This window comes from Chaetodon trifascialis, chromosome 3 (assembly GCF_039877785.1).
Source record: "Chaetodon trifascialis isolate fChaTrf1 chromosome 3, fChaTrf1.hap1, whole genome shotgun sequence".
Lineage (NCBI taxonomy): Eukaryota > Metazoa > Chordata > Actinopteri > Chaetodontiformes > Chaetodontidae > Chaetodon > Chaetodon trifascialis.
The window spans coordinates 15,735,216-15,750,379 of record NC_092058.1 but is presented as its reverse complement, the minus strand read 5'-3'; the positions used below and the strand labels follow the sequence as shown (position 1 = coordinate 15,750,379).

At 40.7% G+C, this 15,164-nt stretch overlaps 1 protein-coding gene across 1 annotated transcript; it reads right to left on the bottom strand.

Moving 5' to 3' along the window:
• Positions 1-8,346: 8,346 nt before the first annotated feature.
• Positions 8,347-11,750, bottom strand: LOC139328567 (G-protein coupled receptor 61-like). Its single transcript, XM_070958354.1, has 2 exons — positions 11,446-11,750; positions 8,347-10,313 (listed from the first exon to the last, which is right to left on the bottom strand). Exon 2 carries the CDS (start codon positions 10,096-10,098, stop codon positions 8,695-8,697), a length of 1,404 nt encoding a protein of 467 aa, XP_070814455.1. The 5' UTR covers positions 10,099-10,313; positions 11,446-11,750; the 3' UTR covers positions 8,347-8,694.
• Between the last annotated feature and the right edge of the window lie 3,414 nt (positions 11,751-15,164).

Here is a 15,164-nt window from a genome sequence, read left to right as displayed (position 1 = left end):
CCTGAACACACACAGCACAGGCCCGCCCGACATCAAGTATTATAAATAGTGACAACCAATGCCCAGCAAGGGCCAGTAATGCAACCAGTGACGAGTATGTGCACAAGTTTCGCTTCTGTGAGTTCCTGCAGTTTAGGAGCATTAATTATTATACATTTTAAATAAGTGTAATAATCACACAAGCCAAAACAGCTGAGCCTGAGCAAGAAAAACAAGTAAAGCTGTGGGTTATTTGTTTGTTTGTTTGTTTTAGCAGCAGTTTACTTTATTGACACTTCATGTGATGGACACACTCATCTCTGACCCGCACAGTAACGACAAAGTTAAAGTTGTTGTTCAGCATACATGTACATATTTTAAAGAAAATACACAAACACGATAAATGCATGTTACCTCTAACTTAGCTTTCAAAATGATAAACCTTTCTTGACTTCCCAGGGCAGACACTAAATACACCCAAAATGGTTCATTAAAACTATTTCTGATTCAGGATTTGCAATGTCACATATCAGTGTACATATATTCAAAAACTTACTGAAGATGACTGACACTGACTGTTGACTGACTCTCTGATATTGGCCTTATAGTGCACCTCAGTACTTTGGGATTCTATCACTTACAGTGTAGCCAGAGCTGGAGAGATACAAAAAAGAGTAAAGATCTCCATCTAGTGGTATAAATGTTTTATGCAGTGACAGAAAAACATGTCAGTCCCCTCTGAGTATGGGGATTATTCTTAAAGCAGCAAATAAATTAATACATCATAAATGAAAACACTTTGTAACTGCAGGATTATGCTTACAGCGTTTTCAATTAAACTGGCCTCTGACATTAATGCTTTGACTGAACCTGATCAACTCTGAACAAAATATCAAAAATACAGGTGAAATGTGGATCATACACTTAGAAATTCAAATGTACCAGAGAACAAACCCCCAAACGCTCAAACCTATCAGACTGATCTCTAAAACTGAAACACAATCTACAAGTTATGTTTTGTTAGAATCAGTGTGCAATTTAGCTAAAACAAAGACTAAACTCACAAACCTGTTCAAACAACACAGACCTGCATGTTCAGCAATCACACAACTAAAATTCAACCAGTCTGTTAAATGAGCTGGATAACAACATGCTTCCAAGACAGATTCTGGTGGTGACCAACAAAAGTGGAAGAAGTCAAGGTTTACCTTTGCCAGGCTGAAATAAAAATCTTGTTACAGCCTTTTCTGAAATCTGACCCAGTTTTTGAGTGAGCTGACATTCACCATCTGGTGCAGCAGCAGCAAAGGCTAAAAAACAGAGACCTACTTTTGCCTGAAACAAAAATCTTAAAAACCCCCATGAACAGACATTTTGCTCAAACCAAATCACATTCTCATTCTCTCACCTGGAAACAGGAGAAACAGTCAGCCGGGTAGCTCTTGCTAATCCTTTGGTTGTCTCTTTGCTCTCTGCTGCTTAGTCAAGCTTTCTGTCAACACACCCTCGCTAAAAATGAGACCACTGTGCATATCACTGGCTGCTTTTTTTCACTCCTTCAGAGCAAAGCGTATGGAATTCAGCATTTTGTTTGCAGAGGCCATACACCAAAAAAAACACAAAACACAGAGGGTTCTCTCTTCCCTTTCATGCCAGTAAAATGCCATCAAACCCAACTGAACAAAGCATAATTTTCACCAAGCAGATTCCATACAGCTTGTATCCAAAGGCTGATGTTGCCAACCCTATGCATGAGGAAAGCAGGAAAGCCAGGATTGTTTTAGCATGTTACAACACAGAGCTTTTTTTGTGTGTGTGTGTGTGGGGGGGGGGTATTGATAGGATGTTGTCATGGGACAGTTATGTTGGGATGCCACCATGGGATGCCACCATGGCCATTGTTACAATTACAATTAGTCATTTGGCAGATGCTTTTATCCAAAGCGACCTACATATGAATTCACACACTAATGGCACAGCATCAGGAGCAGTTTTGGGGTTCAATATCTTGCCCAAGGATACCTCAGCTTGTGAACTGCCTGGCCAGGGATCGAACCACAGAGCTCCAGATAGGTGGACAACTGCTCTACCTCCAGAGCCACAGCCCCCCCTGTTTGTTACCCAGAGTAGTCTCCGAAATGACACATGTAGCATTGATGTTAAAATATCTGTACTTACAAACATAGTAATATTTACTTTAAATAAATTGTTTTTTTTTTCTTATCCAAGGAAAGTGTGTCATATGTTGTAGCCTACAGATTAACAGGATGTAGCTTTAAAAGCTAAATATAACTAAAACAACAAAGTTCTTAATGAATGCTTCTGACTTACTGACATGAAAGAACTGTAGAGCTGCTGGAGGTAAACAGCTGGCTTAAAACGTTTTAAACGTCCCATATGTGAAACTTGGTTTGATGTAACCTCGTAAGCACTTGTCCTGAATGGCTCGTGACAGATGTTTGCGCTGCTTGCACACTTACCACCTGACATTGTTGAGGACCCACGAGGAGTTGAGGGAACGTTAGACTGTAGCACGAGACAGGAAATTCCCTGCAGCAAACACACAGCAACATAGCACGCGACGTTAAAATGACAGTGGTTAGCTAAGCTAGCTAGCTGATAAGCTAACAGACAGCGACACCTGGACAGCTGCGTTATCTAATAAAAGTTTGCTCAAGTGAAAGCTTCACATATGTAACATTAAAACGTGCTTTTCGCTTCCTCACTGACTAATTAACTTTTCACCACGAAGTCAACTAACGTCAGTCACCTCTAACACCGAGCTGTAATTTCAGGTGAGCAGTCAGTGAAAGGGTTAAACTCGTCCATAACTTCGAACGTTACACCTAAACTGACAGGATAACAAAATGTTAATTCAAACAAGCGAATAGTTATTTACCTGAGGTTTTCTTCACCTTTCTTTGACCAGGTCTGTTTTTGTTCTGACGTGAATGCAGTTTCCTCAAAAGAAGGACGAAGTTTTAGTTTTAAAGGAGCCGCTCGCTTTGACCGTGAAGTGGTTGAAATGTCGCCTGACACAGAAGACAAACACAGACAGGTTTCCTCAGGCTTACTGTCCAGGAAGCTCATTGCTCATTCAGCTTGTTGGAAGTGAGAAGCAGCAAAGTGACACAGATAACTGTCACTTTAAACCACAAGCTGAGCTGAATATGGAGACATTAAACTACAGTTTGGCTCACTGTGTGTTACCATGTATTAAACCAGTAGTGGAAAGTAACTACCCCTGCTAGAGTACATTTACTCAAGTACCGCAGCCTACTTTATTTTGAGGAAACCTACTTGTACTTTACTTGAGTGTTTCCATTTTTTGCTACTTTACGCCTTTACTCCACTACAATGAAAAGGCAAAGAGTGTACTTTTTATTGCACTATATTTATTTGATAACTTCTGTTACGATGCAGACAAATACAAAATCTAATCAGCAAATAAATTGTGATGCATTATTAAGGATAAAGACTCTATTGGTCCCTCGGTGAAAGTTAACTTCCAAACAGAATATAAAGTTGTTAAAGTTAGCTCAGCTCCATCTTTATCAGCTGCAACATCAGTATTTATCCAGTAATATAATACATCTTATTGTCACATGATCCATTCTGCATAATGCGTAACTTCACTTTAGGTAATTTATATGCTTTTCAATACTTTTGTTCTTTTACTTGAGTACTGACACTGATATTGACTACTTTTACCTTAGTAAAAGGATTCACTGCTTCTTTACTGGATTTAAAGTAAAAGTACTTATAATGCAGAAAGAATGGTTCTATCAGTGTTACAGCAAATTGTCATCTAATAATGGGTTAATATTACTGATTGAACATGTAAGCAGAATCTTAATGTTGCTCCTCAAGGTAGAGCTAATTTTGGCTGTTTTATGTGCTCTTTCTTAGTTTACTTTACTGCATAACAATGAATTGTATTTAATATGCTTAATAAATGTTTTTAAATTCTAAACTGCAATAAATGTAGTGCCAGATAAAAGCAGTGGATGGAAAATTACAGTAGTTTCCTCTAAAATATAGTAGAAGTAGATATAGAAGTAGAAGTAGAAAGTATCAGGAAATGAAATTACTCTAGTAGAGCTAAAGTATCTCACATAGTATAGTTTGTCTGTTCAATTCAACAACCAACAGGCTGTTTGCCAAAGCAAAGGGCAAGGCTGCAAGACACTTATAGTAAAGATGGGAACACATACCTCAGCAGAACAGCATGTGCTGACACAGAGCTTTCAAGACTGAAGTCCAACATTTCATTTAGTCATGCATGTCGCTTGTGAATACATAACCTTTGATCTTTATTGAAATCAACAGATAAGATAAGATGTATAATGATAACTTAGTAGATCCTGTTATAATATGATCATGTTACGATGTTGACATATGTTGTTATTTACAATCTCAATTTTGTCTAATATTACAGGTTTTGTGAAGCTGCTTAGCATGTAACAAGCCCATGCTAACATCATTACTAGTAAACTAATGCGTGGTATGTCAGGAACACTGCATTAATATACTCAAAGATTACTATATTGAAAATCACATTATTGAAGTATCAGTGGCTGCATTTGCCTTATTGTCTTAAAAATGTTTAAACAATTTTGCCTGTTTATATTTGTATGTTCACGTGTCTGACAGTTTTATTCCTCTCTCAATTTTACATCATCCAGCAGATCTTATTTCCTCTTCTGCCCTCTCACTTCTCCTTCCTTGGCTGCTTGTTGTCCCTCTTATAAATGGTATCTCATTTTGTGAAATGTTGACAATGTGCCTGGAAAGTTGTTGCAAACAAACAAATGATACTGCTGTTTTCTTGCTCTTCTTGTCTGTGTTTCTGCCACAGAATCCGGCTGCAGTCCTCTTGTCCATCTGCTCTCACTTCCGCTTGATCACCATGGGCAGGAAACATGATCTGAAGCACTGACATCCATCTGGAGTCAACTTTTTGGGTTTGTTCGGCTATAATATGGCCCTTGCACGTCAGGTTCAATAACAATTACTACTAAACTAAAGATTTTGAGACAACAGCTGGGCCCTCCACGTTTAGTGGCAGCAGAATACATTGAGGACTGCTGTTCACAATCTCCCAAAAATGCTCATTTGAAACCAGATCTTGTCTGCTGCTGTATCCCCCATATGGCTAACAGCATTACACAGTATAACCATATGTCCTCTTGATAGTGGCACAAAACCTTACCCTGACATATCTTATGTCGTGTATGTTGATTCAAGATTTTTGTATTAAAAATGTGCCAAATGACTATGCATAGTGTGAAAGATGTGAAAATAATGACATGACCCATGAAGAATTTGAGCATGTTTTTTTTGTATGAAAGGTGCTACACAAATCTTTCAGTTCATTGTTTTGGTTTTCTGAACCTGAACTTTGCTGTTCTGGTTCAGTCTCTCCTCGATCATCTGTGTTACTTCCAGATGCAGCAGCAGCTGTTTTGAAAACCTTTGATAAACACACTCTGCAACACCAAACAGCAGACACACAAAGTTAGCAAATAGCAGGTGAACATAGTGAAGCATCTAATGTGTCCCTCAGGAATTAGTGGAGACCAAACCAGAGCTAAAAGGAGAGTGAATATGGGACTTACATTCATCAGGTGGCAACAAACACAACTCCAAATGAATACTAATGTTATGTATACTCACACTTTGCAACTTCTGTTGTTCTTACAGTCGTGTTTTTTTCTTTCAGTTTTCAGTTACACATACTGTACATGAGACGCATGTTTTCAACAGTAGTTTAGGCTTTTGCTTTGCATTTGCATTCCCAAGCTATCAGGTTAAATTGATTTTAATATAAAGAATTGTGTGCCATCAGCTTCAGTACTTCTTTTTTATAGCAGTGATCAACAAAAATTATCCACACAAACATTTCACACAGTATGAAATAATAGATTTTGAATCTAGATTATCAGAAGACGCAATCTGTATCAGAATATAATACTGAAGTTTACATTTGAAAACATTAAGGTAAAGCAATCCAAGATCACAGAGAAATAATCAAAGCTTGCTCTGAACAGCAGCAGAGCCAGAGAGTTATTTACAGTCGGAGATGCTCACACAAGCAATCCCAAGATTATGAAAAAAAAAAAAAATGTCAGCTCTGGTTTAGTCTGGAGAATTTATTTTAGGAGTCACAGATAAGGGTGTCTTGTTGGATTCCCAATAGAGCAAGCTCCTCCTCCCGCCCACTACAGCTCTGAGAAATGTCACTAGGTAATAATTGCCATGGGGATGGCAGAGCCTGGCGAAGCCGGGGGCGGTTTGACTGAGGTCCATGTTGAGGTGTGAGGCCTGTCGCACACTCGCATCTTCCAAGTGAAACACAGCATGGAACAGCAGCAAGATGCATTTGTTTATATTGAGTATTTCTACTATTTTTTTTCTTTACATTTACACCTATCTATCGATCTATCTGCCTATCTATTGACAGTTATATTTTCTTTGTGATGAAGGTCATACCACTGGCTTTGGCTTTGAAGTTGAAATGTTACCTTAAGGTCAAAGTGTTTGAACTTTATCCTCCCCCCACCCCACCCCTTGCAATGGATATCAAAGTAAAGCAGATAGATTAAGCCACACATTGAATCAGAGAGCACAAGCATACAGAAACAGAGCACTGAGATGTGGAGTAAAAGGAGCCCTAAAACCCTAAATACTGGGCATGTATTTGGTATCACTTAAGCGTATATGTGACAGCAACCCCAAACTGTCGGTGAAATTATGAGAATACATCCAAAGTGTTTTACAAACATAGAAACTCTTTATTACAACAGTATCTTGCACTCAACTTGTAGCCATGTATTTTTCTACACACATTCATATCATTGCAGTACAGTGGAAGTCATTCTTTTATTTTAATCACAGCTTAAAAATCAAGTGAAAATCCTAACACAAACATTCAACATCATTCACAGTTTGGGATATTTAGACGTGATGCAAAGAAGATATTAAGCTCAACAAGCTTTTGATTTTGGATTGGCATTGTCACTCAAAAACAACCTTTGGAAAAAATATCTTATAAACCCTGTATCCACATTTGGTAAGAAAGAATCTGTTATTTCAGTCAAACATTTCCACATAAAGTTCATCATATTCATCCCTAATATTTTGCTAGAAAATACTACTCTTATTGTCAAAATCAAGCCGAAAAACTTCTGCACCCTCACGTCTAATAAATACCTCTTGGAGAAAATCACACCTGCTTGAGTCTCCTTGCAACATCAGAGTAGAGTGTGCTGCAGAAGTCATTTTGACATAGAACTGCAGGACTGTAAAATAATGTTTGTTTTGTCCTGCATGTGAGGTAAAACCCCCTGATGAGCAGGGTAGTCAAACAAAAATCTAAATGTATTCTCCTTCAAGTCTAAAAATCTCCAAACAAAGAGCAGTTACTGCATATGTGTCAAAATACATCAGCCTCCTTGTAATGAAATTCAAACTCAAACTCACGAATGAAAAGAAAAATGGGGGTGTTGAGTGAAATACACAACCCAGAACTCATACAAATTTACTAAAAGTAACACACAGTTGAGTACATTTAACAAATGTAAGAAGTAGAAACATATGTGAATGTAATGCAGTTCATCGAGAGAATGCTGATTTTTAATATCTATATCCAAATACACTGATAAATACATCACATGGCAGAAAGCTGGGTGACCCGTTCAGATGAGTTAAAATAAAGTCAATCTAAAGCGAGTCACAACAGGTCTGGCTTGCTTTTTAGGAGGTCAAAAGAAAAGGTGTGTTTGAACAAGCACCAAGGAAAGGAGAACAAAATTCAAATGGTTATCTGTAAACAACTCTTAGCAATTCCATGAGAGTTATGCCACGACATGTACGCCTCCTACTCCATTAGAATCAGACTGGCATAAGGGTTAAGAGTGACATTATAACTGATGAAAGCCAACCGCTGATCAAAAGTGACAGCAGTGCTTTTCCCTCAATGGATCCCAGAAATACTCACAATTTTATGTATTTTATTGCTGTCTTCTTTGACATGACTTTTCTTGCAGTCATTTACAAAACTCTTTTCAAAGAGAATCAACTTACCAGGTGTCAAAAATGATTGATTTGGCAGTTACAAATACAGTATCAGTTGGAGTGTGGACCCATTTAATCATCATCATGTCTGAATACCAAAGGCAGTTCGTCTAATAGCAGAGCTTTACTGCACAACAATAAAGTAATTAACTGAGAGGGAGCCAGTGTATTTCAGCAAGTGCTCCCTAATTTGAGATCAAAAGGGATATTCAAAAACATCCAACACTGAAAACGATTCAGTCACCTTCGTAGAATCAAACATATAATTAATGTTATTTTTTTATTTAAAAAAAAAAAAGGCTTTAACAAGTTACATCAACATTAATTCACTGAGTCATTAACTGTACAGAGCTGAGCGGTTGTGTGGAATGTTTTCAAATCTAGCCGTAATTTCCCTGTTCACAACAACAGTTTGAAATGCATCTCAAACAACTGCATGTGATCGTATCATCGTCACTGAGGATGAAATCTGATGAGGCAAAGTGCAATGATTCAAAGGTACATGTTCATTTAAATGAACTGTTGGAAAGCTTTCGGTAGAAACAGAGCAACGTGTTTTCACTGAAATGACTCCCTAAACAATTTATATCTGAATGATCCAATTGTGTCTTATTTTCAGGGAATAAAGCTGTTGAAATCTTAATTGTCTGTATATATATGGTTGTTTTTCGGCTGTTCACTCTCAGTAAATTCTGAAGTCTCTTCTGCAATTTGTCCAGGGATGCGGAAATCAATCGGTATGGGCTGCACTGGCTCCAGTGGCTGGGACTGAGCCACAGGGCAGCAGGCCTCCCCTTTAGGACTGGAGGTGCTGTGAGAGTTTTGAGGATCCAAGTTGCAGCCAGTGCCCTGAAGAAACTGAAGGAAATTCTCCTCTATAGATCCTTCACGGCTGGGCAGTCTGTCCTCCATCTCAACCCCTGCTCGACGAAACAGACAAGGCAGATGCTTGCCCAGCTCCTCCCGGATCTGTCGGTTGAGACAACCATAGAAGAAGGGATTGGAGGTGAAGCAGAAGTAGCCAATCCATGTGACCACCTCCTCCAAAGAAGCTAATGTAGCTGGAGGGCTGGCAGCCAGTGCTGAATACAGGTGGAAAGTAAAGTAGGGCAGCCAGCAACAAAGGAATTGCCCACCTACTGCTGCTAACACTGCTGCAGCCTTTCCGCCTCCAAAGGGCCGCTGTGGGGTCGCTCTGCCTGTCCCAGTCCCCGTCCCAGAGCTGGTTACCATCGTGGAACGGCTGCTGAGCGATTCTGAACGCTGCCGCCGAGGAGTGTCCATCCAGGTGGGCAGAGGCCCGTGTTGCATGGCTGCTACCCGAGCCACTTTGAACATATTGCAGTACACAACAAGAATAACCAGTAGTGGACAGAGGAAATACACCAGAGTAAACAGGACCATGAAGGCCAAGCGGTTTGACCCTCCTCCTGTCCAATGTAGTGAGCAGCGCCTGTGACCCTGAGCAGGGGGAGATGGAACAGCCCCTACTCCTCCTCCCCCAACCCCACTACTCTCCAGAAGAGGAATTCTTCCACCTTGTAGGAACCAAGCGAGCAACGGCAGAGCAGACATGGCCAGGGCTTTGACCCAAATCCCCACCAGCACTGATGCCACCAGACCGACAGTCATCTTTACTTCATAGCGCATAGGGTGTATGATGTAGTAGTAACGCTCCACATTGATGACGGAGATAGAGAGGATGGCAGCACTAACCAGGCACACACTGAGAAAGAGGTAGCTCCGGCACAGGGCCTCCCCAAAGAAGGCTCGGCTTGAGAGCATGCCAAGGGGCATCAGCACCAGGGCTGCCAGCAGGTCCACCACGCACAGGTGGAAGACAAAGGCAAACTTGTGGAGCTGTGGGGCCTTGGCAATGACCGCCATGACAGCCACATTACCCACCACAGCCAGCAGATCCATGAGCAGCATGGCCAGCAGGGCTAGCGACTGGGACAGAGCCCAGCCCTCAGGCAGAGAGGAGGCAGACACATTGGACATGAGCTGTGGAGGTGGGTGGGAGGAGTTCCACATTGGCTCCATTGAAGGGTGGGATGAGGCAGGCAGGCAGGATCAGTCACAGGCCCATCACCCATCCTTCAAAGCCAGGAAGTACGGCCAGAAAACAGCGACTTGAAAATGAGGTCAACAGCTGCCTTGTAGTTGGAGGGACGATGCTGTGATCTTCAGGAGGTTCAGATTTTACGATTCCTGTCCATTTAAAAAGTCTTCATGTCCGCTGTTGGCGACAACACACCCTAAACACAAGAGAGAAAGACAGATGGAAATAAACTGTGAATCACCTGAGTTTTTATGCAATCCCTTATTTGGTACCTTTTTAGCTACTTGCTGAGAAAACTGAAGGAGAACAATGAATTCAACAATCATGAAACATCATGCGAAAGAGTTGAACAGATTATAATTCATAAATCCACAACCGACTCATGATGCCCACAGCACGTGTGTATAATCAGACCTCCTTCTTTACACTTTTACTAATATTACGGTAAAAAGGCAAATTCAGTCTGCAGGTGTTTAATACTTTTCAAGCACACATCCTGTCAATGCATGAATGCATACTAATACCCCAAACCAGTCCTATCAGGTAATAGCCCTTTCCCATCACATCTACACCTGCTGCCAGAGCTCTTGTTGAATATGTATGCCCAGGTTCTAAACTGACTGTGTATCCTAAAAAGAAAGCAGATTTCTGGAAGGTGTTGCCAATGTGTTCCCAGCATGCAGGTCTGAGATTCAATGTACTGCATGATTTTGCTTGCATACATGAACTACGATAGCATGTGTGCCACTATGTGTTTAGTATTTCAAATGGAAAACCTTCATAGGCTGTGGAGGCTGCATATTAACTGTGCCCAGCTATTACACACAACGAACAGACATGGGTGGCTGCTGCTGTATGTATGTATCACATCAAGGAAATCCAGTTGCTTACTGCTGTGAATGCTCTCTGCCACTGATGTAACAAAAGCCCGGGATGTTCTGCCTCCTGTCTACAGTGATAATAGTACGAACCTGGGTAAAAAATTGAGCTCCAACCCCTCTCATCACCTATGAATGACTGCCCTCAGTGAGCAACATCTCTAAATCACACATAGGGGTACTCCCAATTCAGTTTAACCCTCCTGCCTGGTTTAGTCATGTCTTACCGCCTACACATTTATATATTAATCATGAATGCATTACACTCACTGTATAAAGCAAGGCCCACATTCTGTATATCACATTACAACTGAATTAGATTTAGCATTGCACTCAGCAGTACATAATCAGCAGATTAGAGGAAGAGGGTGAGAACAGGCGAGAAAATGTGGTGAGAATCCGGGAGCGTGGGGAAGAGATAGAGAGGACAAGGCAGAGAGCATTATATACCTGAATCAGAGTGTTCCCTGATGAAGCTGTCTGCTGCTTTGGTCTCTGAGGATGAAAACCTGGTGTAGCTCCCACTGCTGAGGTACACAGTGGACATCAATCACCATACCTTGTGAATGCTGTTGAGGTGCTTCCCACTACACAAGTCTGTTTCTCTTCCCATCCCTTGATCTGCCTTTTGCATCCTCCTCCCTGGATGACTTCAGCTGTGGCAGCAGAGATTTGTCTGAAACGATGCTGATGTAAATGCTTGCAAAGAGACCAGCTCACTCTCTGCTTTCCCCCTCCACTCACACTCAGTGACTGCAGAGATGGAGCAGGAGGCAGTGAGAAACAGGACCAGAGCTGCTGTCTCCACAGGGTCCTAGTGTCCTTACTGTATTGTCAAATTTTACCTTCAGAAATCAGGAACTGGATATGATGCAAGTGGAGAGAAGTTATATTGGTTGGTCAGGGGAGGGTGACAATATCTCCATTAGCCCAACACTTCTAAAAAAAATGATTGTGATATAACTATATGTATTACAGTATATCTCAACAGCTCTAGGGTTGCCACGTTTGTTCTAATTCCACCACCGGGTTAACATTTCTACTGCCTGACACTTCGGTGTTTGACGAAATACCTCACAAAGCAAGGACCAAATTCTTGCTAGCTTTAGCCGTATAGTTTGAGAAATGCTAAAATTTATGTCATGCTAAGATCCCAAATTCTGGCCTGTTAAACATCCCACAGTGTTAGCATCCAGTGATTGTTATGTAAACGTGCTAATATATGCTATTGTTAGCGGGTTAGCATGCAATTTAGACCCTAAGCTGGATAGTTAGCTTGCTAATTCTACAGTTCATGTTTATATCTTTCATGGGGGTGGTAATATTCAGGTCAATCTTTTACTTTCTAGTGTGTAGTGGGTATTACAGCTGAGTAATGGCACCAACATGGCAATGAACTTGTAATCTTATTTTTTTTTTTTTTATGTAATAGAGGGGAAGTGCTTCAATGCTTAACACATTACCTCTGAAGTGACCTCTGTGTTTTTACTCCTTCCCACCAAATCTGATCCATTATTTCTTGCTCCTCTCCCCGTTCCTTCATATTTGTAAGTCGGTAATGATTTGGTCAGCTATTTCATGGATTAAAGTTCCCTCTCCTATAAGATTTACTGAGACAGTGAGGCATTGATTAGGCCAGGCCTCAGCCTCCACCATCCCAGCTTCTCAAACTGGGGCTCCTGTTGCCACGGTGATCTTTTTCATATACAGTCCATCTCATCGCTCTGTCTGCAGAGGACAATGAGATCTGGGCCATTATGGGTAAGCCTACTCTACTGAAGGAGCAGGCATGGAGCTGCTTGGATCGAAATGTTTCCTATTTGCATATGTAAGGTTTTCCATGATAATACACGTAACATTTGCATTTCATGTAAATTGCGTCTCACACCTCTTTCACCTTTAAAAAGCATGTTTTAATTTTCAGCACCTCTCAGGAATTCATTGATTGAGTTCGTTCACTTTCACAGCTTTATTGTAACAATAGCACTGGTTAAGTTGGTGTGAGAACTGCCGTCTTCTGGTTGAAATATTATACACTTTGTTGCTTTCAGCCCACATGCCAGCACTCACTGCACTATAGGAACAACAGATGCAGTTATGGATGAAGAGTGGTGAGATGCGCTTGTGACTCTTGCATTGTGAACTGTTGAACAAAAGTGCTGTTTAAATTTTACATTACAGGTTATAATACCATATACTGCAGAATAGTATCGACAAAACAAATAACTTGCAGCTATTTGAAAATTGTTTGAGTAATTTTTCAAGTGTTTTTCAAGGATTTCGTGCTTTTCTTTGTCTTGTGTAGGCAGACAAAAAAGGGATTTTTGAAATTCAGAGCAGGGGAAGATGTAATGGGATTTTTCATTATTTTTCACTATCACTGATTGATTAATAAAGAAATATTATATATAGAAAATATATTAATCGATAATGAAATAACATTGTGATGTCTGTTGCAGCCCTACTTGATATCACTGTGCCACTCCTCACCATTGTAAACTATTATTTCAGACTGTGGAAAACGGCACTTTTGTGCAGTTTCATAAGCCAAACACCTTTTACCTTCATACATCACAGTAGACAACCATTACCATGTTTGGTGATCACATTCCTCTATTCTAAATCTTATGTGAGTGAATAGTAACCTATGATTTTGTTTAGACTTGTCTAACCCCGACTGATTGCAAGATTACATCATGTCCTGTCAACGCTTCACACATGAAACACGCCTGGACAGCAGAACATAAGGAAACACACAATGCAGTTATGGAGAGATTTAATGGACAGCGATTACTACTGTGGTCATGATGAAGATGTATCAGGATCTCTGCACTAAGGAGAGACGGGAAACTTACACATGCTTGTGTAATACATGATGCCTCTCAAACAGTATATATGATTAAACCAGCAGCACTACTTGTATAGCTGTGGGGTGTTTTTTCTGTGCGTTGTGTGAGTGCATCTGTCTGTTCTCATCTGCATTCAGGCATGTACACCTGAGCGTGTGTATATCAGGTGTTGACTCATGACAAAAATAGCAGAGTCTTGCTCGGCCGGCAGCACCAATCGCTGCCACCGCAAATACAATGGTTTCCATGGCAACCATGAAAATAGACTCCACATTCGCACTCAGAAATAGCAAAGGACGCCGCACTAACCCCAGAGAGCCCCCGCTGCCTGCCAATAATAACCACCCATAGATATGAACGCGCAAATATCAGCAGCATTCATGCCATCACATTTACCAAAACATAATGACTGCAGCCTACACAAACAATCAACTCAAATGCACATTTAGCATTTAGTGCACCAAGTGATGGAGAACATTAACCAGCTTTGCGTTTAATAACATCAAAGCAAAAGCACAAAGAGGTTGTTCAGTCAAGCTCCACAGCACCTGACTGAAGGAGAGACTCTTTACAAATGTCCAACATGCTACACAAACAAGCCTCTGTCGTGGCATATTTTCAGGTGTCTTGTAAATGTGTTGCAGCGATGTTACTGGAGATAAAGGGTAAAGTGATGAATGTTGCCTTGGTGACACTTTGGGAGGAAGGTTTATATACCGCAGCAGACAGTCAAACAGGATGGAGGAACAACTAATACAAAGTGACTGTGTGTAGCCAAGCACAACACTATCTGTTGGCTTATTTTCACTTCCAGTGAACATTCCCAGGCTGAGGCGTTATCGTTCAGGAGATTTGTGTATTGTTTGGCGTCGGGAGTTATACACAATGTTGGATAATATTATGTTGGATCGTATCAGACATTATGAGTCATTCATAGGGGATGTTGCTGTTGAATCACTGTGCCGCTGGAAACAGCTATGAAACAGCCTAACGGTGGTCGTTTCCTCTGGAATCAGTGAACATTGAATCACTTTCAGGCAGGTAGCTGCAATGATGCAAACGCATGTGGTTCATCAATTAAGCTGATGATGATGTAACTACCCATTCAGAGCAGCTCTCAGAGCTCGGAAAGTTTGCCAAGTTTGAGTCCATGAAAATAATTTTGTGAACTACTGAATTAGAGAAGGAACCATTAAACCCTGCACATTATCAGTCATGTGAATTAACTTTATCTCAAACCTTCATCAGCTTCCATTATTACTACAATTTTAAAATAAGAGTCTAAATGATCAACCGAGTTGTAGGTTTTTAGGTTCATTC